Source organism: Pelodiscus sinensis, chromosome 4, assembly GCF_052426305.1.
Source record: "Pelodiscus sinensis isolate ZL-2025 chromosome 4, ASM5242630v1, whole genome shotgun sequence".
NCBI lineage: Eukaryota > Metazoa > Chordata > Testudines > Trionychidae > Pelodiscus > Pelodiscus sinensis.
In genome coordinates this window covers 31,907,876-31,934,095 of record NC_143055.1, presented here as the reverse complement: position 1 = coordinate 31,934,095, position 26,220 = coordinate 31,907,876, and the positions used below count along the sequence as shown (strand labels likewise).

The window sequence follows — 26,220 nt, the reverse complement described above, 5'->3', positions numbered from 1 at the left end:
ACTCTTGTCAGGTCTTCATCACATCATTTCTCAACAACTGTAATTTCATCTTGACATCAGTTTCATTGCACCTTCTATTTAAAATGCTGCTACCAGCACCCCCTTTCTGTCTTGTTATTCTGAATATATCACTCTCCTCCTTACTTCCCTACACTAGCTCTCTCTTTTCCACTACAAACTCCTCTTCTTTTCCTTTAGGCCCTTCACCATTTAGTCCACTCTACTTATCAGATCTACTAAAACATCAAAGCATTAGCACATAAGAACTGCCTAATATCCTGTCTTACAAACCATTATTTTGTATGTATAGCTGGAATTATATTTGATAAGTGCATTACTTTGAACTTATCAACACTGAACTTCATTTGCCATTTTGTTGGACAGTCACCCAGCTTAGTGAGGTCTTTTTGTAACTCTCTGCAGTCAATTTTGGATTTAACTATTTTGCATTACCTTGAATGTCCTGTCCACTTTTCCATTGCACAGTTTACCCCATTTTCCAGATCATTTATGAACATGTTGAACAGCACTGGTCCTGGTAAAGATCCTAGAGCGAGCCTGTTTCCACTTTCTACTGTGAAAACTGACAATTTATTACCCACACTTTATTTCCTATTTTATAGCCAGTTACTGATCCATGAAAGGATCTTCCCTCTCATCCCAGAACCACTTTCTTTGCTTAAGAGCCTTTTATGTGCAACCTTGCCAATAGCTTTCTTAAAGACCAAGTACACTATCCATGGATCACACTTTTACACATGCTTGTTTGCAACCTAAAGTATTCTCATAAATTAGTGAGTTATGACTTTCCTTTACAAAAGGCAGTGCTGAATTATCTATGCATCTGATAATTCTCTTCTTTAGTAGAGTTTAAACAAACTTGTCTGATCACGAAGTTAGGTTTACTGGTCTTTTATTGTCAGGATTGCCTTTGGAGCCTTACTTAAAAAAATTGATGTTACATTATTTATCCTTTAGTCATCTGGTATAGAGACTGATTTAAGTAATAAGTTACATAGTACAGTGAGTAGTTCTACAATTTGATATCTGAATTCCTGCAGAACTCTTGGTGAATACCATCTGGTTCTGGTATATGATTACTGTTTATCGATTTGTTCTAAAATTTTCCCCACTGATATCTCATTCTGGGACAGTTCCTCAGTCTGGCATCTAAAAATAATGCTCTGGGGTGAGAATCTCTTATCCTCAGCAGTAAAGAACTGATGCTAAGAATTCATTTAGCGTCCTTGCAACAGTCTTTAGTGCTCCTTTGGCATGTTGATTGTCCATTGACCCCACTGATCATTTGATAGGCTTTCTGCTTCTGATGTCATTATTTTGGTGTTAGGTTCTGTGTCATTTGCTAGTTCCTTTTTTTTTTTTTTGGCCAGCCCAAAATAGTTTTGACTTGTTCGAATTTATTTTTCTTGCCTCACTCTGTCAATAACAGTCATTCACCTGTCAGTTTAATTTTGAAGCTTTTCAGCGCTTCTGTGCATACTGCCCCCTCTTCATGGGACAAACTCATGAAACTGTCTGAATTTATACTCTCTTTAAATTCCTCTTCGAAACTTACCTCTGTTGTAATGCCTACAAATCACTTCCATTTGGAACTGGTTAGGCAAGCACAAAGCTGTGAGTTCTCTTTTTCTGCTAAATTCTTTTATTGTTCTCTCCTTGTTACAACCCAACCCTTTCCTGTTGTTTCATCCACCACTTGTTTACTGTTTGATGTGTACATTGTGAATAATATGGAGCAGTCATTTTTTTCTTTGTTACATGCCTGTACATCACCAAGCCTAATGTGGTCCTGATTCTGGATTGGGTCTCCTAGTTGCTACTTTAATATAATTATAAAATAAACACAGAGAATAAAAACAGTAGATAATCCTGGAGCAGAAATATGGCATAATACAGCAGTTATTTTTTGTTAGTTTAGATATTCTCTTTCGCGTTTGATGAATTAAAACACTTGTATGGGTTGAGTGTTAAAAATGCTTTATATTTAGAGATGACATTATTCAGTGTTCAAAACAATGGAGGAAGGGAAGGAGGGGGGAGTAGCTTGAACTTCTGTTTCCTCCTCTTACTTTTAAGGTGCGTTGACTCTTCATACCAAAATTTTAGCTTTACTCTGACTTGTAAGCAGCACATTACTGAAGGTAGAACTTACAACTCTGCTGTGTATTGGGGAACGTGGTCAGGAATTTTGCTGAGTTTCTGATTGGAGCAGTCCACTGTGGTTCCTTCACAGCGGCATTTTTCAGGGCAAGCCAGATCTGCAAAGCAGTCTCCACTTAGTTTTGATCTGTAATCTTCTGTGCCTGTGGAAGAGTCAAGCCAAAATATAGACACTGAGTCCATAGAGTATAAGATACATTTCTAATGAGAAAATTAAAATGACAGATGTGCAATGCAGACTATATGCAGATAAATTGAGAAATGTTTGGTAAACTTTGTGCTACTGAACAGACATTAAGGCTTCAAGAGAGGGTCAAATACAAGGGCTTGAGATATATTGGAAAATTTGTGACCAAGTTCATGTGATGGGAGAACACTGAAAACTCAAGCTTTTCACAGCTGTACTTTCTGCTGATTGTGCTGTCAGCCAATCTTGCCTGGTTTACGTCGAATTACACAAATGCCACTAATTATTACAGAATTTATTTATCTCTCTGTGTGTCAAGACTTAATAGACTCTTGTATGCCATTTCTTTTTTCGCGAGTTATTCTTTTTGTTGTTGACTGGACTTCATTAGCCTTCTATGTTCATTTCTTTAAGAGTCCCCAATCCTCCACATAATCTCATATACATCAGATTCAAACCCTATTTTCTCCTTCAATTTTAAAAAAATGTGTAATCCTGACTTAAGCCTCAGCAGCTTGCCATGCTGTAGAAAGCTGCGTGACGTTCCATGGTGCTTGACAGAACCATGTTTTACTCATACCTTGCAACCACATGGTTAGATCAAGCACAACAGAAAATCTCGCTAAATTATCATAACTGCATCCACTAGGCCAAGGACAAGAGCAAGGGAAAAGAGGTAGGAATAGGGAAAAGCTACAGAATCTCTTGAAGTTTAATACGTGCTTACATGACATGGCATTCCTGTTACAGAATGTCCATTGCCACTGTAACAGCATTACTGTCACAGCTTAACTAAAAAGTACAAGAAATAGACCACATTGCAAGTTTCTTTCACCATTTCCCACAATCAACAGAACAAAAATAACATCCTATACAGATCAGAAGAAAACATCCAGAAGGGAATTAAGGGTGGGTGATCAGGAAAACAGAGAGAAGCTCAAAGGATCTGTGGGTTCTTCTTGGACAAAGGTGGAAAGACACTAATAGAAGGAAGTGCACTAGGGATAGGAAGTACATTGTGATTTAGTTCAGACACTGAACTTTACTTACAGCCAAAATGGTGAACTCCTGCAAAAGTAAAGATAGCCAAGAAGGAAAGAAAGACAGAGTAATCCCAATTAAAATAAAAACACAAAACTAGGCACTCTCACTCTCTTGCCTCAATATTATTTCTTTGATTACAGGATGATGCAATGCGGCATCATCTTTGGAACAGAGAGAAAAATTCATTTTAAGTGGCCTACAAAATTTTAACTAAGCTAAAGAAAGAGCTTAATTATGAACTATGTATTTGAAGATGATACTTTTCATGTGGTATAATTTAGCTTTTAAAAAAATATTTTATTATGATAAGCTAGAGTAATGCTGCTTTATACAAATGTATGTTAAGCCACTTAAAATAAAAAATAATCAAAGAAACTTTGGGGAAAATGTCATAAGTACCTAGGAACAAAAGGGGTCTTGTATACTGTAATATTTTAATTTCTACTTAGCTTCAAGTAATATATATGACATAACTACTTGAAATATTTTATAAACTAATACAAAAGCAGGATTTGTTCAAGTTCCTGCTTTATTATTGTTATAACCTTTAGTCTCCAAACATGACTATGTGAGAATACTGTTAAAATAGCTTAAGTGTCTGTGCATTCAGACCTCTCAGCTATAAAAAGTCTACATTCAACTTCTTATAGAAAACATTGATTTTTTTAAATGATATTTATCTAGGCATAAAGTGTATCCAATCTTTTTTTTTGCTTCCAAAAATGGGGCATTGAGAATTACTTATGAGGAAGAAATATTTTAACTTGTATGGGCATAGTAGCTCAAACTAAATCCCATAAAGTATCTAGGCCAAGATCTCTCAGGTTTGAATAAATGTTACACATTGTACATTATGTCCATTACGGTATGTCTACACTACCCCGCTAGTTCGAACTAGCGGGGTAATGTATGCATACCGAACTTGCTAATGAAGCCCGGGATTTGAATTTCCCGGGCTTCATTAGCATAAAGCCGGCGCCGCCATTTTTAAAAGCCGGCTAGTGCGAACCCGGCTAGTGCGTGTAGCCGCACGGCACGGGCTAGATAGTTCGAACTACGTAGCCATTCCGAACTATCTGTACTCCTCGTGGAACGAGGAGTACAGATAGTTCGGAATGGCTACGTAGTTCGAACTATCTAGCCCGTGCCGCGTGTAGCCGCGCGGCACGGGGTTCGCACTAGCCGGCTTTTAAAAATGGCGGCGCCGGCTTTATGCTAATGAAGCCCGGGAAATTCAAATCCCGGGCTTCATTAGCAAGTTCGGTATGCATACATTACTCCGCTAGTTCGAACTAGCGGGGTAGTGTAGACATACCCTTAGTTACTTATTAGGAAGAACCTACACCAAAGCCACACTTCAAAAAGTACCACTCTCAGAACTTCCTGATGCGTTTTACATTTTAGAAATTGCATTTTTAAGCAGTATATTATTTCTTGTAGGTAAGCAAATCAGGGCTGTATGTGTGGCCATATAATAAATTGCCTGTTAAAGATATTTGGTGTTAATACACTTGTAATGTAGAGACAAAAGTCATTTTAGCAATACGGAGTAGAAGTCTCTGTGAGGAATACAGCTGTTCTACCCATTATGGAATTCAGGTGGCCAGATAGATTTGGGAAATCAGATCCCACAGCCCCACTTTATGCTGTTTTAAAATAAGTTTCAACTGCACCTTGTCGCATTGTATTTTTCCCCTACAAAACTCAAGCCAGCATGTTAGTAGAAGGGCAAGAAAAACCTCACACAGTCATTCCAATTTAAAACAAAAATTACATAGCAATAAAAGCAAAGCTGTTAAACATACCAGTTTAAAAGGCAATAGGTAAGATGTACTTAAAACACTGCAGAAAGACAATATAGATGTAGGATTTGAAAGAACAAGTGCATTGTGTCACAATCAATAACTGTAAATATTTTTTTTTACTAAACTATGAGAGAAATGTTCTGTAGTTATACCCTTGTATACTTTGCCAATCAATTATTTAACACCTGTTAGGAAAATTATATAGGTATTTTCTGTAAAGAAAACAGTGTGATCACTTGACAGCAGAGGGAAAAGAAACAAATTTCAAAGAGCTAGGGCAATATGTTTTCTTTGGAAAATGTTACAGTATTTGAGTAGTTTAAAGTGATGTTTACATTTTTATTTCACCCCAACTCTAAAATTTTGCTTCCTATTTATCAAAAAGTATTTCTAATGCACAATGTATGTGAGAGATTTTAATATGCCTTTAATAAAGATCACCATCATTCATTTCCTGGCATTCTGTTGTGATTTTATAAAACACAGGAATCATAGGATCACAGATGAGCAAGCAATAGCTGCAGATAGACAGCAGGAAACTGCTGGTTTAGAGCATAAAAGCAAAGCAAGAAATAGTTCATTTTAAAAAGTGGCTTTAAGTTGTACTAGCTCTTTGACAGTAGGAAGGTTTTCTGTGTTTAAAAGCAGTTCAATAGCTACATTTTAAAAACAGAAGTGTTACAGCAGATAAGGTATGAAGATATCAGTTGGAATATATAGTAACAGGTGCAACCTTCTAACTAATGTAATTGTAAGTACCATTTCTTAGGCTTGTGAAGATTTATGAGACCAAAAAAGATATCAGGAGCTGCATGCAAAGCCCTCATATTCAGAAAACAGAATTACTAGTAATCTACACAGGAAAATATATCTATCTACAGAATATTAACTATATGTAAAACACATGCATCAGTTTCCTAAAGCTATGACAAATTTTGGTTTTTTCGGGGAGAGGAGAGGATATCTGCAGTTAGTCTTACTACAGAGCCAAACCTACCTGAAATGAAATACTGTTCTTTAGCTAAATAAAAAACAAAGAGAAAAAATAGAAGATGCACCTGAATGTCAACAAGCAGAGAATGCATTCTATTAGATTAAGTATGGACTATAGTTAACTGCAGATAATTACATGAAAAAAGTGTATTCACAGCAAAAGCTGATAAACAACATGTGAATAGTCTTAAATATATCTGGGAGATAGGGAATAAATAGGGGGTTTTTTTTGTATTTGTACTCAAGGCTGAATAAATTGTAGAATATGAAATGCACCTGGAGCAGCTGGATACCATATGACAGAGGTTAGGGCTTAGAAAAATGTAAGTAGGAAATGGAATAAGATTAGAAAAAGCAAACAGTAAATTTAAAGATGAGGTAAGCTCCCTGTGTAACATGAATATGTCATGTTTCCATATTTTGCTGGAAATATTTAGATCTTTCACAACCAAAGCGTTGTGAAACTTTGTTTAAATGATTTACACTGGTGATCCTTCTGGATAATAACGCTAGCATTTCATTCTGAAGTGCTGTATATTGTATTTCTTCTGTTAGATTTAGGGCTAGTTAGATTTAGTGCCAAATGTGTTAACTATACTATGTTTCATGATCAAATAATGTGAGCTGTCCATTATTTTCCCCTTTGTTCAGTCCAAGAACAAAAAAGGTTCTACAATGTTTGATAAAAGCAGCTGGTTCTTTGCTGAATTATTAAAAGTTCTGTAACCACTGTTTTTGGCAATAAAGGAGAAATAGCAGCTGAACTAAGCAAATTACCTGAGCAGCGGAATTTCTTGCTTTTGATCTGGCCAATCCTTTTGTTTGCCAGACGGCGGGGGCTGGTGCAACGGGCACCACTGGTCTCAATAGGGTTTGTATGAAGATAATCCGCCAGCCACTTCAGATGGCAGTCACAAATGAATGGGTTCTGAGCCAAATGCCTTTCATGAAGAAAAAAGGTAAAATTTGTACACATTATTTGCAATTAGTTTCAACTATTCCTGGTATTCTGTTGTTATAGAAAACAAATTAATAGAAAATTACATTAGGTACAACACAAGGAAAAGTGTACATACAAAGTCTGAATTGCACGTAGGGGTGAAAAGGTGCCTTTGGCAATGGTTTGAAGCTTGTTATCATACAAAGAAAGAAGGTTCAGGTTGTGTAGATCTTGGAAGGCATCTACTCGTAGGCAGTTTATCTTGTTGGCATTTAATAATCTGTTATATCAAAGACAATTGTAAATAGAATTAGTTTACTGTCACTAACTTCATTGTGGCATCATCAATAATTCTTTGTACTTAAACCAGCACAAGAAGTTTGATTTGTTTATTGTACAAACCTTAATTAACAAACGCAAGTGCATATTTACTGAATTAAAATAACTTATTTAGGTGTTCTGTAATTATTCCGCACCACTTACACACAGGAATTGAAATGCTCTAACTTCTTTAGTAAAATCGCAGTCCCGTATGTATGTGTTCATGGAATGTATGCATGCGGTACTTATCTGAACAAGGAAATGAGCTTGAGATATCAAGTATGGGCAAGGAAAACATTTCCTTTTGCCAAAAGGATTGAACATGGTGTTCATTAGCCAGAAGAGATATACAGTGGCATGCTTAATTGCATGTTACTAATCAGAATACTCTGCCACATTTCCAAAGGTTGTAGTAGAATACTGGGGGCACATTATGTGCTACAGTCCAGATTTATCCTAGATTTGATTTTTTTCTCTATCTCTAAAGAGAATCCTTTCTGATCTCCCATATTATAAATATAAAATGATATAAAAGAAGACTGTTTTCATAGAAATCTATTACCTTTTTAAACATGAAGACTGTTGGATATGTCAAATCAAATCCCGTTTCAATTTTTTATCTACCAGGGTGAATAGTGAAGTTAGTGTATTCTATGCTTTGAAAAACTAGGTTTTATTTCAATGTAAAGGTGGTTTTGTATTTGAATAAAAGTGTGGTCGAGGGAGGACAGGTACTTGAAATAAAATAAGGAAAGAAACAGCAAAATTTATCAGTGCATAGTAGAACTTTCTATTATAGAGTGAATAGAAAATATCTTTGATCTTAATTATTAAATATAATTCTCTATAACAAACTCTTCTCAGAAGGAAAGAAAGGAAAACACATTCCTGACTACTGTATCATGATCTAAAGCAGGGGTCTCCAAACTTTTCAGCCCGAGGGCCGCATTAACTATCAAACAGCAGTTCGGGGGCCGATTACACACTTGAGGTCCAAATAAAAAACAATCAAAACATGGATGTTGTTTTTAATTATTTATTTAATATTATTTTATTCAGTTATTATTTAATAACACATTGATACACTACACATGAACACCTGTATTAGTGTGAATGGTGAAATTGTTTCCTGGATGCCAAAATAGCAGACATTTCTGGCTTTAGATTTGTTGTCCCTAACATCAACAGTGACCTGAGATTATCATCGGACAAGTTTGTTCTCAAATTGTTCTTCACGTAATTTTTTTTCCGTAGACAAAAAGGTCTCCACGGGCCGGATGAGAGGGCCTCGCGGGCCGCATCCGGCCCGCGGGCCGTAGTTTGGAGACCCCTGATCTAAAGAATGAAACATCAACCCCAGATGGTACTGTGATTTACATGTTCATATCACTGACTTCCTACTTGGCACTTTCTTCAGCAAGTACTTATAGGAGAAATTTTGCCATATCACTTCTGTATAAAGTCTGGGCAAGAAGTGCCTCTAATCAAGTGGGTAGATGTTATTTTCTATCATCATCAGTCTTTACAGCTCCAAGCCAGCTATTCCCAGATTCTCCCCTGAAGAATATCACTGCTGATTTATGGCCCACTGCACACAATCTATTTTTAGACAGTACTACAACCACACTGTTGAGCCTGCTGACTTTTTTTTAGAAGGTATGATAAACATATCACTGTAATGCTTCCCTTTATACTCACTGTTAAATCAAAACAGAGATGGCTCACAAGACTTTTCTTGTGGGATTGTAGGATTGTTAAATGAAATAGTAGTTGAAAATCATAACATTAAGACATTCCCTTTACATAACTGTACATAGAAGAGCTTCAAAAGGTGTATTAAACAATCAATAAAAGAAGAGATATTCTACACTGAAAATAGGTGCTATTATAAAGAAAATAAACACCAAATCAATTATATGTCCTTTATGTATTTATTGTGTTTAACACAGCAAGATATATCTACTATGATAAATGTAGACTCTCTGCCAGGTCTCATTGTATAAAATATCTGCTGCTTAAGTATCTCAAAGCATTTTACAATTTTTTTTAATTTTCACAAGCAAGATTAACTTTATATCAATTTTAATGGCGTGTAAGTAAACTGGGACACAGAGTATATATGCTTTGACCAAAGGAATACCTTATGAACAAAACTGAGAGTCCAAAACAAAAACAACAAGTCTTGACTCCTCTCATTTCATATACTAAAACTAAAATTAATGGTTTCACCACCCATCTGATCTTGCACACTAGGATAGTTTCCTAGCCCTTCTTTTCTGGACACATATCAAAGTTTCAAGTTCCCTCCCATTTCCTTCCCTATCAGTTAATGAAAAATGAGATTAGAATTAAACAAATAATACTCACAGCAACTGTAAAGAGAAAAGTCCTTCAAACAGGCTTTTTGGAAGCTCTGTAATTTTATTTCCATAGAGGACACTATAAGAGAAAAGAATTTATCAAGGTAGCTACAGTTAAAGTACAGGTATTCTGGTTCTGACTTAAAAGACAGAAAAACTTCTTCCCTCTTCCCTGAAATGATTCTATATAGAAATAACCAAGAAATTTAAGGCTTAAGACCCCTGTAAACGCCTCTGTATGGGTGCAGAAATTGGTTCCTACAGAGTATACTATAGGATCAAGGCCCCAAGTATCTACTTTAAAAAGGTGTTAGGAAACTTAGACTACTGATTGATTGATCAGATGGTAATAAAGATTAAGTATTGACAAGATTACTTTTGTTTAGGCAACTTTTTTAACGTACTCATGGCCCCAGACAGCAGCTAATAACACGGACAGAGACCTTCCTGACACTAAAGATTTACTTCTGAATTTGTTTCTCATTGTTGATTCTACAGCAGACACTAAAATAAATCCCCATCATACTCTTTCAGAAGTGGAAGAGTTCACTTGCTAAAACCCTATTATACTGATCTGGCCACATCTCTTAATGAAATACTGATTAAGTGTATCACCTTCTTTGCTGTGAGAGATGATATGTCAGAATGTTCATCTAAATAAGAAAATTAGTTAAAAGGCCAGTGAATGACTATATATTATACAAAAGGTTCGCAAATTGCAGCTCTAAAACCCACAATGGCACCCTGTAAAGAGCCTGGAGGCAACAACTGATGTGCATGATAAAGTAGATTTGTAAAATAATTTTAACAAATGCATGCAGCAATACTACTCTCTAGCTTTTGAGTTCTTGGTTTTGCCACCTTAAGAAAACAACAAAGATTGATATAACACATGTCTAGTATATATCCAGAGTACAAAAATAATTCTTAGCTCTTTTTCTGGAACTTTTTAACCAAAGATGTCCTAGCATTTTATGACATTCCCATTTTACAGATAGGGAAAGTAAAGCACAAAGAAACAAAACGATGAGCTGAGTATCACACACACCACGTCAATAGCAGAGCTGAGAGTAGAACCCAAGACTTCAATTCACAGACCAGTGCCTTCTACAAAGACAGACCACACATGGAAAAGTAGAGCAAGTTACATTTACCCCCTTAAGATTTCCTGAAAGTGAAAGTTATAATCATTTGCCCTTTTAGATCCTCAAAAGTATTATTTGCAGAGAGACTATTTCACTATCTTCACCGGGTAAATATTTACGTGAAAAGACTTATTCTCTAAAATCTATAACTTCCTCATGTTTGGCTTTAGCAGGAAAAATTAATTAAAATTATGATTTTTTTAACAGTTGAACAGCTGGCACCACATATTTAGATGATTTCTGCTGAAATAATTTGAGAAGCAGCTTGCATGGCATCTTCCCATGCAGCTTTAATAGGAGCCAATCTTTTAATGTGAAAAAGCAACTAGGATGGGATATGTGAAAATAGAGTAGATGCTTCTCAGGGGAACAAGCAAAAACAAAAAAACAAAAAATCACTATATTTAGAAAGTAGTGGAAACTCAAAAAAAAGGGGGAGGGGGATGTAAATTTAAAGCAATGGTAGAAACTTCTATTCCACTTCAAAGTATTTGTGAATTAACCAATTCCGTGATAACAAAATCAAGTAGGAGCAGTAAAACATTACTTAATTGTAATTAAGGCTCAAATAACAGAAGTTGAAAAAGTAAAAGGTCCTATTCTCTCACTGCTATAATCAATGGAGAGCAAAGTAGCATAAAACTATCAGTATTTACTTTGTAAGCTTTGGATGTGGAAATGAAGCCTGTTCACAAAATTAACCAGTGTAAATTGTCACTGTTTCTGCTAAGGATGATCATGATAAAATAGAGACAAACCCCTCAAATTTTCAAGCTGGAACAAAATTAAAATTATCCTAAGTTTACTCTGGAAAATATTTTTCAATTTAACAAAAGTGAATATGGTACGAAAAAATGGGCATTTTCCATCCACATCTAGATTTAAAGGGCCTCAACTGCAAAATTGGGCTACTTCCTGCTCCCAGTTATCAAATGACCCAGTTGGGATCTTTTTACATTAACAACATATGCATTCTTCTTAAGACATGTATCTAAAACAAATGTTAGTGTTCAGCTAAATATAAGGTAATGACATATGACATTATCCTATAGTTTTTGAAGGCAAGAATAGAGAAGATTGAGAATTTTGCATGAAGCAGAAATTTTAAAGTTGAATACCACAAATGTTAGAAATTTTGCCTTTCTTTTGAGAAAAATCACACTGATACTTACAGTGAATTGAGTGAACGCAGACCTTGGAAAGCATCTGGAGCAGTCTCAGAGATCTGGTTATTGCTTAGGTCACTAAAATAAAAAATGAAGGTATATTAAGGATTCTAGTCCATTCCATAGAAAATTAAAAATATTATGTAATTAGCCTTTGGTCATCCAAGAAAAGGCTAAACCTAAGTATTTATTTTGACCTTTTGATACAAAATTAAAACATTAAAATATCAATGCACAAAAATAACTTTATTACATTGAAATACCACATAATAAAATAAAATAAATAGACATAAAATTATTCTTAGTTTATTTTTAGTAATAATAAAAGGGTTAAATACATTTTATGACTTTTCTTTGAGTTAGGTTGATATGGCAACAAGATCTTACAGCATCAATAGCATTATGGAATGACAATAGTATATAATTTTGAAATATAGTCACAAAAATCTGTTAAATGATTATTTTCATTATAGTGACATGCTATTTCTCTATATATGCATTTTTATTTTAGTTAGTATCATTACAATGAGTTACTAGCGATTGTTATTACCATGACAAAGACACTATATGATCCTTGCAATCAGACAGCCATATTAGTTAATCCTCTGGCTGTCAAAAACTCTTAAGTATTCATACTTTGATGGGAATTTCTTTGTATGACCATGACCTGTTTTAGAAAAATGTTTTTATATAATTCTAAAATATTTCTCACTCACATTCTTCTAAGCTTTTTATATGGTGAGAAAGCTCCAGGAGGGATGACCTTGATTGAGTTTTGCTCCAACCGTCTGCAAAGAAAAAACATACCATAAAAATACAAAATGAAATGCTGAAGAGCAATCTAAAATGTATACAATTCATGTCAGAATAAATTAGCAGAGATGTATTTAATAATAGTATTCCCCCACTACTACAGTGTGAGTTTATGCCATGAGAATCAGGGTCAGTAAATGTTTTAATTTCAAAAATTTAATTTTGGGCTGTCGACACATGTTCTCTTCTTCACACAGAGTTGTAACACTATAAATTACAGGTTGAACTGATCTGACATATACCACTTATCTGGGATTTCCAAGTAATTTAGTCAAGAAGTACAAGTGATTAAACTCTTTCTTGAGACCTAAATTACGTATCTTTAGTAATTTCACACTTTTATGATATCCAAATGCTTGCCAGCAATATATATTTACACATAAAATGGAGTAAGAGCTATGTTAAACAGATAGCTGAGATGATGGTGTAGGGAAGAGAGATTTAGATTGATTAGAAACTGGGCAAACTTGTGAGAAAGGGAAAGCCTATACAGAAAGTATGGGCTCTACCTAAACCAAAATGGAACCAGATTGCTGGCACTTTAAAAAGTGCTCTACCACTTTAATTTTAACTAAGAGCTGGGGAAAAGCTGACAGGTGTGAAAGAGCATGTGGGTCGGACAGATATATTCCTCAGGGGATGATCTTTTAATGGAGATTTCCCATGTCAGCATTTCTCAAAGTGGGCCATCGGTCCACTTTGAGAAAGCTGCTAATGGGCCACTCTGAGCCACACTGTTTCCTGTGGCTCCTTTGACTGCAAACAGCGAATTGCAAGCCTCCATGACTGTGGAGCTGTTAAATGAACAAACCAGAGTGGCCCATTAGCAGATATCTCAGAGTGGGCCCATGACACTTAGGAAGGAGGAGAGGATAGAAGATGATAAAGTGCCAGAAAGATCTGCTGAGAAACAGTCAAACGAAAAAGGATCCCATTAAATTATATCACATCACAGCAGACAGCTAAAAAGTGATACTTTTTAAAGTGTTTATACACAAATGCTAGAAATCTAAATAATAAGATGGGTGAACTACAATGCCTCATATTAAAGGAGGATATTGATAGAACAGGAATCACAGAAACTTGGTGGAATGAGGATAATCAATGGGCTATAGTAATACAGGTTGGACCTCCCTGGTCCCGTACCCTTGAGACCTGACCTGTCCTGAAGAAGGGAGTTTGCAGGACCAGAGGAAGTCAATTCTAGCCCCTCTGTTGACAGACTTGGTACTTTCCTGGTGTAGTAAGTTGAAGGTCAGTAACATGGAGTCAGCAGGCCTAAATAGAGGCCTATAACATGAAAACAGCAACAGGCCTGCAATCTAGTGAGCAAGACTTTGGTTCAGTAACATAGGAGCCAAGAAAGAGGCCATACTGATGATTGTGTAAGTTAGGTCGAGCATGGAAGGACATAGGGAGGCACTGGGTACAGACTGTAAGCCAAAGGGGAGTAATGGAACATCTTAACAAGAACTCTCTTGGTACAAAAACTCCCTAAAAACGAATGCACATACCGACCTAGGTTCAGGACCAGTTTGGAATTGACAGCATGAAGGATAGTAAGTAAGCCTCCCTTCTAGAAGGTGAGGGGTGGTAACTACGCAACAGAGGGTGATAACCTGGTTAACCTGGTTACAGAAATGATGTAAGTTGTTTGTACCTGTCTATAAAAGGACACCGCAGAGGGTGCTCTCCGGCTGACCTGGGGGAAAGGGGGGCGCACTAGGCGCCTGAACGGCAGGTGTCATTGCTTAAACTTACAGAATGCACAGTAGCTTAACTTTGACTAACTGCTGTTAATATCTGATATATGGCAATAGGCCTGCCCGGTGTTGGTACCTTGTCAACGCGGGCCATAGTGCCCAGTGGTGTAACACTGTACTGATCTCTGTTACCAACTGGTAGAGCTTCGCATTTGACAATAAACCTGCTCGATTGATTTCAAACCTTGCCTGCATCTGTTGTTTCCGGGGCCTCTCAGAGATCTCTTGTGTTGACCCAAGTGCACAGGGTCTAACACTCTAGATAAAGGGAGTACCAATTGTTACGCACGCAGCCGAAAGCTTATCACCATCAACGGAGTAGAGGTCCTGTCCGGAGGACGACCCTGACCAGATGACGCTGACACTGACAGTTCAGACCATCAAAGGTGCCGAGGTACGAAAACACCGAGGTACGACACCTCAGTCTGTCAGCAGACCCAAGTGGGCTCCCCTCCTGCCCACTAGCTCTGCAGCTGGGTTCCCTGCTTCTGCGACACCAAGTCCCCTGCCTCTGGGGTGCCACCAGCTTTCACAGCCAGCCCCTGGGCCACTGTTGCTGCCGCCACTGAGCTCTACTGTCTTGGGTTGCTGCTGATGCCACCACTGGGCTCAGCAGCCAGCCCTAGAATGCTGGGCTCAGCTGCTGGGCTCCGCTACTCCTGGATACCGCCAATACTGGGCTCAGATACCCAGGTGTGCTGCCAGGCTCCATGGCCAGCCCCAGCATGCAGCTACACAACCAGCCCTGAGGCAATGGGCTTGGCTGTCCAGGAGACACCTGGGATAGAGCCTGGGCTCTGCTGCAACATGGCTGCAACTGTCCCCGGGCTCAGCTGCTCCAGGGTTGCTGCTGGGTTCCACAGTGCTGGGACTATCACCGCTGCTGGGCTTGACTGCCCCGGGGCACTGCCAGGCTCGATGGCCTGTGGCTCCATGTCCAGCCCCAGGACACCAGACTCGGCTGCCCTGGAGCTGCCACTGCTGGGCTCAGCTGCTCTGGGGCAATGCTGGGCTCCTCAGCAATCGCCAGCATGCAGCTTCACGGCTCTGCAGCCAACCCCAAGCTCTGCCAACCCTGGGATCCGCTGGGCTGCTAGCTCAAGGGTAGGGAAAGGGGCCTCTATGGGCCAAATTCGGCCCACGGCTGCTCTACCACTCCCCTACCCCCAGGACAATCGAGACCTGGGGATGGGGGAGCGCACAAAATCTCCTCCCCACACAAAGAGCACATGGTGGCTAGACAGAAATGTTGCTGCTTTAAAACAGCCGGAGATTTTCTCCAGCCTCCACACTCCCTTGGGAGAGCCGGTATAGGAGGCAAGAGAGTTGCGTGCTCCCCCTGTTAGGGAAGCATGCAAAGTCTTAAAACAGCAGGCAATTCTCTCTAGGCTGGGGCAGGAGGGAAGACTTCATGTGCTCCCCACCCCTCAAGCCAATGAGGGTCTGCGGGTGGGAGAGCAGAGCCTCCTGACCTTGCCCCTTCTGCCCAAAGGCCTGCCCTATTTTGCATGACCTGGGGCCACTTCAGAAATTTGTGACGTGTCCCCCTTCTAAAAATTATTGCCCACCCCTTCCCTAGCTCCCTGGACAACTCCAACGCCCAGGCTTCATAATGCCGGAGCTCTCTGTTCCAAGAGCTCATTGGTCTAGGAAGTCCTTGACCAGAGATGTTCAGCCTATACCAGGGTACAAAAATATACTGGGAAAGAAAGCACAGAAGCAAGTGAAGAAACAATTCTAAATTGTATCACAGAGTCTCTATGAATAGAAATTCCACGCTATAAGAATACAGCAGTAGGGATATAGTACAGACTACCTTGCCAGGCCAATGATATTGAGTATGAAATGCTCAGGGAGATTATAGAGGATGATGATGATGATGATGATGATGATAGTAATAATAATAATAAAATTTCAACTATTTCCATATTGGCTGGGTATATGTCACTCCAGGACAGGATGTAGAGACAAAGTTTTTGACAACTTCAATGACTATTTCTTGGAGCAGCTAGTCCTGGAACCCACAAGAGAAAAGGCAATTGATTTAGTCCTAAGTGGAGCACACTACCGGTTTCAAACAGATGTGATAAAACAGTCGGCCCAATAAGGTGACAAAGGGAACCATGTGTTACATCAGATGAATTTTTCTGCACTGCTGTTTGATTTCTGCATTGCTTATTAATTCAATGTTCTGTAGTTCATGTGTTTACAGTTTGTTATAGCAAGTAAGAATGCCATTAAATTTATCAATGTACACTTTTGTTCACAAAATATATAGCTCCAAAAATAGAAAAAAGTCCTACATCTGATTAATGAACTTACCAAGTTATCAGTGTACATAATAAAATGATCTCTATATCAGTTTTATCAAATGTTTTCTTTTAATAGAAAATTTACAGATTGACACATTCAGATATATGGTCTGATTTACAGTTACATAGTTCTGGGATACACTTACAAAGATAAAGGATTTGTTATAGTAGGATCATGTAAATATGCCTTTTATTACCTTCAACAAATGTGTACACTCTAAAAACACATCACATTTCAGAAAGAGGTTAATAAAAGAGAGGAAAATTGTTAAATCAGATTATATAAATACAGAAGTAAAATCTTTTATACACTGATGTTGTCCATAAAGAAAGCAAATCAAATTAATGCTTTCAAGCTTTGTTATCCTCTAATCTTCTCCTTTATCTGCCTAGAATCAGCTGAATTTTACACAGTGCAAATTTGCACCCAGCATTCCATGAAAAATCTAATTAGATACATTACAGGGTCACAAAGCACAGAATATCTCAAGGAAATCTGCATCCTTCTGACAAAGCTCACAGTAATTAAAAACAGCTTCTTTATATTTCTAGCTCATACTGCCTGAAATATTTTGAATTCCTGAATAAAACTGTGTTTAGTTAGCTAGGACTGAAAAACCAATTATACAATGTACATAAACTACATGGCTCAACCAAACTTGCTATTTTTCAGGAGGGCAAAATCTTTTGAGAATCTGTAAAGTTCTATGTATATGTTTATCAAATGTTATCTCAAAATATCTCCTCCTACCTCAAAATATTTTTTATTTTATTTTATTTTATTTTATTTTATTTTATGAGAAGTGATTACATTTGTATCACAAAACAGTGACTATGGTCCCTCCTTGAAAAACCTCAGCCAATTCTAGTTGCCTGTTAAATAAGATAAAATAATGGAATATAGTTAAGTAAATGCTTCATCAACTGACTGGACTCTCAGAAAAACTGCTCCTCATGTAAGATCTCCTTAAAAGGCCCTTACCACCACAAAAACAGTAATTACTGTTCATGACATTCTCTCTCTTTTTTCTGTTTGGGCTTCTCTACAATGAAAATTTTGCTTTGATACACAAATGTTGTGTCATCATCTACATTGCCAGTCTTCTTGACATCTTTTCAAAGATTATTCCCTATTTACTTCTATCCAGGAAATATATTGTGAAGAGTTCCCCATCCCCCAAATCCATCCTCTGTCCACCATTACATATACTCACCAACTTCAGTACACACTTTTATTCTACAATATATAGAGGTACTTTCTGCAGCAGCAATTTCCAACCTAATCAAATCAAATTATGCTCCTGAGGAGTAGATGGCTCCTTTTCTCTTGCACCCCAGAGAGCTATACCGTTGTGACACGCAAATTACTTAACACATTTCAATGGCAGGTTCTTATGTCCTCTAAACTTACAGCATACAGTATAAGATGTTCATTAGTGCTCACTAATTTGCAGAGACAGGCTACAGATACATTAAAACTACTCTTTCCAGCTTATTTTTCAGGTTAACTTTTGTTTGCTTTTAAATGTAGAATACGGAATGTATTTGAATGCTCCTCTACAAAATAAAAGACATTTTTCTGAATAAAAAATTTGATTCTAAGTTGTACAGATGGGTTACACAAAATTCTTTCAATACACCAAAAGCCTATTCAGTAGAATTTGGGGAAGGGCAGAACATTTATACTGTAAAGACATACACGATACCTATGTGCTTAAGAAGAAATCACTATCAAGGGATCAGCAATAGATCTAAACATTGATTTACTAATGATAAAATGTTATACTGCTTAAGAAAACAAACAGTTGTATGTGTAAATATATTTAGAAATAAATTATTCATGTAATACAATAATATTATAATTGCTTTAAAAATTCAGCTAGACGCATTTTCATTGAGCAAATCTGGTCAGGGTTAGTGGCTTCAGTATTTACTTAATATAAACTGTTTATTTTCAGCAAATCTTCATATATAAAAAGATTGTAAGAAGCAAGTCGAGAAACTCCAGAAGAATTTTTAAAACAGAAAAGAACTTGTAAGTTGCTTGATGAGGCTAATGTATTGCACAGATGCTGATTATATATGGTAATAAAACTGACAACTCTTCTCTGTATTTTTCCCCATCTGCTTTTAAAGTAAATGGCAAAAACAGCTGTCTGAACAGAAAATAGATTTCAGTAATGGGATTCGCTGCAGCTCCTGAATCTAAAAACCACTGTAAATAGCCATCACCTCTCTTGACACAGATAATATCTGCCAGTCCATTACTGCTTACTCTTTCTTAAAATTCTCACTTTGCTATAGAGAGCCTTCAAGTTCCGAATATTCCTCCCCACTTAATAACTGCACCTCCAAAGTACTTGCGACCATAGAACGTTGCTTCTCATTTTAGCAGCAAAGAATTTCACTGGAATCTGTGATATCATCCACGTCCAACACAACAAAGGTTATATTTTTGAAGTACTGTGTTACTTGACGTAGCAATTTCAGACACTAGTTCTGCATGTATTTAATAAATCTAGTTAGCAGTTTGCTAAACATTAGTATATAAGGAACCATTATCATTGTCCTACAGCTTGCCAAACTGTTAACATCCATTCTAATCTTTCCTTCAAGTTCTTCTTCAGGGGATTGATTATACATAATAAAATGCATTTAGAAAGACTTGTGTCACATGACGTGATGCACTCTTCTTATACTGCTACTAAATAACTGTCTACTCAAAAGCAAGCCCCTGAATTTGGTCAATCTTTTCATTTTGGGAAGGATCCTCTTACATTCTGATCTTTACTACAACATTACTACTGACATGTTTTCAGTTCACTGACTTGTTAAATGCACAGCTTGGTACAGTGTGAGACCACAAACTGACACAGATCATGCAAGGTGGTCAAAGAGATATGAAAAATTAAATTTGTCATGTGGCTATGGAATTTAACATGTAGTTCCCCTTCCCATCATACATATGTAAATATACTGCTGCTGGAATGCTGTGTCCAGTGCTGGTGCTCACAATTCAAAAATGATGTTTATAAATTGGAGGAAAATTCAAAAGAGCCATGAGAATGATTAAAGGATTTGTTTAAAACCCACATTTTAGAGCACTATTCCTCCAAATAGGCCATGGGCCTGCTTTGGGAAAGCCACTAGTGGGCCTCTGCCACTTTGTTTTCCTAAAGGATCCATGGACAAAGAGCCTCACAGTTCCCATTGGCTCTGTTTTGTTGTTTCCAGAGCCAATGGAAAACACGAGACTCTGTGGCTACAGACACATTAGGTAAGCAAAGTGGTGCAGGCCTGCTAGCAGCTTTCCCAAAGCAGACCCACAGCTTTCTTTGAGAAACAGAGTGAAAGACTCAAAAAGCTCAATCAATTTGCCCTATGAAAGGGAAGTTTAAGGGTAACTTGATCACAGTCTGTAAGAACCTACACAAATTTAATAAGAATGGTCTTTGGTAGATTAAAAGTGTAATGAGATCCAGTATCTGGGATATGAAATTAGACAGATTCAGATTAGAAATAAAGCACAAAGGTAAACATACTCTTCAATGGGGTATGGGTTTCTAGTCCCCCTATGTTTTCCAAGGGATCCAGGTTGAGCAACCTGAGCTCTAAGAAGGAAACTACAGTTTTCAGTCACAATTTTTTTTCTACCATTTCAACACATTTGTTTAAACAACTTAATGGTAGTTGGGCAAGCGATGAAATATTTGGGTGTAAAAAGTACAAAAATAATAAAGTGCTGTAAAACTTAAACAAAAATTCACTTTTCTCCAAATTTCAGTTGTATTGAGGTACCCCCAGACTTCTCTCAAGTATGCCTAGGGGTACTCATACCACTGGTTGAGGAACACTGGGCTAGAGAACAGAGCATACAACAGGGGCTGCTTAATAGGAAAGCTGCTGAAGAATGTTTGCTGCCTGGATCCTCAGAAGAGAGTAAAGGAGTAATCTTTTTGGTACTGGGGGTACTTTTTTTTTTTTTTTTTGGAAAAGGGGTACTTTGTAAAAAAAAAAAAAAAAAAAAAAGGTTGAGAAACACTGCTCTAGCCCTACTTTCATCTAAGGGTACGTGTAGACTACATGCCTCTGTCGTCAGAGGCATGTAGATTAGGCTACCAGGCATAGGAAAATGAAGTGGCGATTTAAATAATCGCCGCTTCATTTAAATTTACATGGCTGCCGCGCTAAGCCGATCAGCTGTTTGTTGGCTCAGCGCGGTAGTCTGGACGCGCGAGTGTTGACATCAAAGGCATTTGTCGACCACCCAGGTATGCCTGGTAGCCTAATCTACATGCCTCTGGCGACAGAGGCATGTAGTCTAGACGTACCCTAAGTGTCACCCTGAACTGGGCTTGGATCCTCTCACTGAAGGAGCTGTCCCTCTCCAGTCTCGACAGACCTTGTGGGTTGCACAAACTGCTGTGCCTCTCTTTTTCCCTCCTTTTCCTCCATTGATTGGCTGGCTGTGGATGTGTTTGGTTTTGTGTATTTATGCTCTGCTGATTGGCTGGTCATTTTCCTTAACTCCTCACTGACACTCAAAGAGAAGAGAAGGTGGGAGAAGGACAATAATGTCACAGAGTCATTCCTGCTCACAGGTACACTGGATATGGGCTGACTGTGCCCAGAGGTGTTCTTTAACCCAGAGGTGAAAATGGATCAGTATGGCATACCTGCTATGGCATACCAGGAAGAAGCGGCCACTGGTATCAGCCATACAAATCACCACCAGAGCCCCAGGACTCTGGCTGCTTCTACCACTGCCCCTGTGCTCCAGTAGTGGTGGCCACGAAGGGCTGGCTGAGGAAGTCTGGTCCCTAGCCCCACCCCTTCCACTCAAGGCCCCACCTTTTCCAGGGACCCAGAGCCACCCCACATTTTGCCCAGGACTCCAGCCAGCCCAGACTGAATACCAGTAAGTCTGGATACTTACTTTCACCCTTACTTTAATCCCTTCCTGACTCAGGTGCAGTAGGAAAGGTTAATGCCAGAGGAAGTTGTTTCAGTGCTTAATTATCCTCATTATTTCTTCTTGTCTGAATTTGTCTAGCTTCAGCTTCCAGTCATTGGGTCTTATTATGACTTTGCCTTGCTAGATTAAGGACCACTCCACAATGAAATTCATCTTCATTTTACACAGTAGCTTAAATACCTTGATCAAGTCACCTCTTTACTTCTCTTGGATAAATTCAATAGATGGAGCTTAAGTTTTCCACTGTGAGAAAGGTTTTCCAGACTCTTTCTTATACCTCTTATATGAGCCCTCTCTAGTAATACAATATATTTTCTGCTATGGCGCCCACACATCAAAAACTGTATCCCAGAAACAGTCCTAGTCATCATAGAATCATAGGGTATGTCTGAACCCTGGGCTTACAGTGCAGCGTAAACGTAGACCCTTTCATCAACATACAAATCACACTAACTAAGGACTCGGACCTAAGGTCACAGAACCTCATAAGGATGAAGAGTCAAGCCAAGTAAGAGTGCTCTGGGAGTCTGCCAAGAATATCCCGCAATCAAACTTGTTTTGTCCTCTGTACTGTCAAGATGTCCCACAATGCATCCTGGACAAAGGGACTAAACGGCCACATTTAGAGATAGCAATAGGAAGTCTGGGGTATGGACGGTCAGATTTGAACCTGCATAAGAGAGTGCAGACACTGAAGCCCAAGATTAGGCCCCATAATTGAGCAGTTCCTAATCTGAGGTTACAAATGAGTGAAGATACTCAAACCCAAAGTAAACAAACCCAGGGACTGCTAAACCAAGTTCTACCAAACCCAGGCTTATGTTGTAGTGTAAACATACCCACAAGGCACCTTCAAGCCCTACATTTCTGTGAGTGTATCTGTAAAGCAAAGAAAAACTCACAGTTGGCCCATGTCAGCTGATTCATATTCATAGGGATTGGGTTGCGGGGCAGTTTTATTGCTCAGGCTTGGCTGGAGCTTAATCTCTAGAACTCTTTTACCCCACTGGGTTGTGGAGCCCAGCCTCAAGCCAAGTCCAGAAGTCTACACAGCAATGAAACAGCCGTTCAGCCCAAACACAAGTTGGCTGATAGGGGCCTGCCACGGTTTTTCTTTCCTATGTAGATACACGGGAGGTCAGCCCTTGGGCAGAATCAGAACCAAGAAAACCCAGACTATTCCTGACATGTTTGTCTAACCTGTTCTTAAAAACTTCCTTTGAAGGGGATTCCCTATTCTCCCTTGGAGGCCTATTACAGAATTTGATTTTTGTTCCAATTAGGGTTCTCCCCTCCCCACAAATATATAACCTAAGTTTTTTCCCCCTGACTTCTATTCTCAAAATAAAACATGTCCAGGTGATTTGCCTTTCCTCACAGGTCAGGCTTTCAACCTTTTATTATTTCTGTTGCTCTTCTCTGAACTTTATTTATCCACATCTTTCCTAAAGTGTGGTGCCCAGAATTGGGCACAGTACTCCAGGTGATGCCTCACCTATATTGAGGACAGTGAGACAATTACCTCCTACATATTACAGGTAACATTCCTGCTAATACACCTCAAAACCATATTGGTTATTTTTCTGTGAATGCATCACATTGTTGACTCATTCAATTTTTGATCCACTATAACCCACAAATCCTTTTCAGGAGTACTATCACCATTGCTATTTCCCCATTTCGTAGCTCTGCATTTGATTTTTCTTCCTAAGTGTAGCACTTTTCACTTGTCTTTACATAATTATATGTTTTTTCAGACCAATTCTCCAAGTCAATTCTCAAGGTCATTTTGTATTCTAATGCCATCATACTAAGTGCTTGTAAGCACTTGTTGCTCTTCTTGGGCTCATCCACAAATTTAATAAATGTACTTTCCACTCCATAAATCCTTGAACAGGAATAATACCAACTTCTGATTCTGCTGGATATTCCCCTACTTATACAGACATAACAAAAGACCTTGTGTAGCACACAATTAATGACAGACTCATGGAATAATAAATGTGCCAAAAGAGAGAGGATGAGATAGAAGAATGTGAGAATAGGGATAAAAATAGTAAACTTGGAATACTTTGGGAAAAAAAGATACCTACATAAAAAGGTATAAAAAATATGGGAACTGACAAGTGAAATACCAGAAAAGTTATGTGACAATCAAACAAATATGATTTTTCACACTGAAACTACTGAAAATATTCCCTACCTCAGAATGAGCAAACTTTATCTTGAAAACAACAGCATTTTTTCATTACACAGATGAATGAAGTTGGACTCCTGACATTTCCACTACATATTTTGGGACTTCTCCTGCCTTTTAAACAGCAGTTGCCAACAATAAAAAATATGGCTTTTGACCCCTAGTCTTCTAATCAAAGGGGGGGGGGGGAGCAATTAATTCCCATCTCTGATTGCTTAAATGCTTATTTACACGTAGCTATGTTTATCACAGCAGGTCATCTTATCACCCTAAAGTATAGCAAAATCCATTCTACTGCAGACTTTATTTTCTCTTCCATTTGAACCACTATGCTAAGGAAAGAGATTTTAGGAACAGTTATCTGATTAAAAGTATCTACTAGTTCAAACAGAACAAAAGCCAGACTTTTCATAAATCAGCCCACACCACAAACAGCTTCCTGGCCCATTTACTTTGAAAATCTGATTACTCACTTTTAAAATTTCAGTGATTAGTAGGTTTAATAGCCTCACTGCTGGATATCTCCTCTGACTTTCTTGACTTTCTAGGAATTCCTATTTTGTCATGTGCCAAGGTGCATCACATATCAAGGAAACCACTTCGAGACAGCATTCTTAGGCTTCCAGTGTGGAAGATGAGCTTTGAAATGCAATTAAAGGGAGGGAGATCCAGACTGCTGGAAAATGTAAATGTGGAAATAGAAGCTTGTAAAGAGACTTACTGGAGATAATAACCTTTGAAAGAGATTCACATGTTAAAGATGAATATGAAATGGGCTTTTTGAGCATTATGAATGATCCCCAAGTCATTAAGAGAAGGGGAGGATAAGTTGGCAAATGAAACAATCCTTATATCTGATAGAGTTCAATAGAGAGAATACTTGCAGAAAAAAATCCCAAGTAAGTTTGGTGGAGAGTGAAAGAGCTCTCAACTCAAGCAAACAAATTTAAACTGTGTCAAATCAAACTGTTCTGAAATTAATGAGTGAAGGGCTAAGTGATTAAAGAAACTAACATGAGCTGTATGTATACACACATACACACATATGAATGCAGAAGTTACAGGAATATGCTTAGGGGAAATATTCAGAAGAATGATTTTGGATACACGTTATTTAGTTATTTAAAATAACCATTTTCAGATCATACCTAAAATCACATTAAGTGAAATGGTCCTGAAAAGAAGATGCTTAAGAATTTACATGCTATATAATATTCTAGTGATGCAAGTTTATTGAACTGAAATGATGTTATTGATACAGAATATAGTATTATACAATAAAAATTAGCAATTGGGATTATTGGAGCCTTAATTACTTATGTCAGCCTGTGCTCCATAATGCCTCAAAAGGAAAAGAAACTACCATGTCCCAAAAGGTCAGATTCATTTGCCTCTTTCAGAGAAAATTATTAGGGTTATCTGGAGAGCAACAGTATGGAAACCCCAGAGCCATTTGTAGGCAATACAAAGTAGGGATGTGAATGACTAGATGACTATCCGATAAGCAAATGCTTATCAGACAGTCAACACACGAGTCGACTAATCACTTCCCGCCCCCTTATTGTCTCTATCAGAAAGAAGCAGAAGGGGGAGGGGAGGCACAGAAAAAGGAAGGGGTACTTCAAAGTGGCAGTGCTGCATGGAAGCCGGGAACAGACCCTGAGCTTTACTTGGTGCTGCCATTTTGAAACACCACATGGACCCCCAGATCTGCTGCTTTGAAATGCCGCGTACAGCCCAGGGCCAGCTTGGAGTTAGCTGCTGCTTTGAAACACCACGGGGAGCATAGGGCCAGAGGGAGACAGCTTGAGTCCCCATTGGCCTTGTGTTCCCCACAGCGCTTGAAGTGCAGCAACAGCTCTGGGGCATTTGCATCGACTATTCGATTAGCCAGTTAATCAAAATTTTATATCCCTAATACAAAGCTCCATGCATAAGAAATAGTTTCAGGGGAAAGTCCTGCTTCTTTTTTATTCTGGGCTTAAAGCTCCCACACATCTGTACAACTGGTGGCCTTC

General features: G+C 38.2%; 1 protein-coding gene across 4 annotated transcripts in view; it reads right to left on the bottom strand.

The window, feature by feature from the left end:
* SLIT2 (slit guidance ligand 2) overlaps window positions 1–26,220 on the bottom strand; it is a 396,011-nt gene that overhangs the window by 98,859 nt on the left and 270,932 nt on the right. For all 4 annotated transcript variants that reach the window (XM_075930668.2, XM_075930669.2, XM_075930670.2 and 1 more), the window contains exons 10-15: window positions 12,859–12,930; window positions 12,149–12,220; window positions 9,839–9,910; window positions 7,287–7,430; window positions 6,988–7,151; window positions 2,174–2,324 (exon numbers count right to left, since the gene is read on the bottom strand). In XM_075930668.2, coding sequence (XP_075786783.1) covers window positions 2,174–2,324; window positions 6,988–7,151; window positions 7,287–7,430; window positions 9,839–9,910; window positions 12,149–12,220; window positions 12,859–12,930 — 675 coding nt within the window. The remainder of the gene's footprint in view (window positions 1–2,173; window positions 2,325–6,987; window positions 7,152–7,286; window positions 7,431–9,838; window positions 9,911–12,148; window positions 12,221–12,858; window positions 12,931–26,220) is intronic.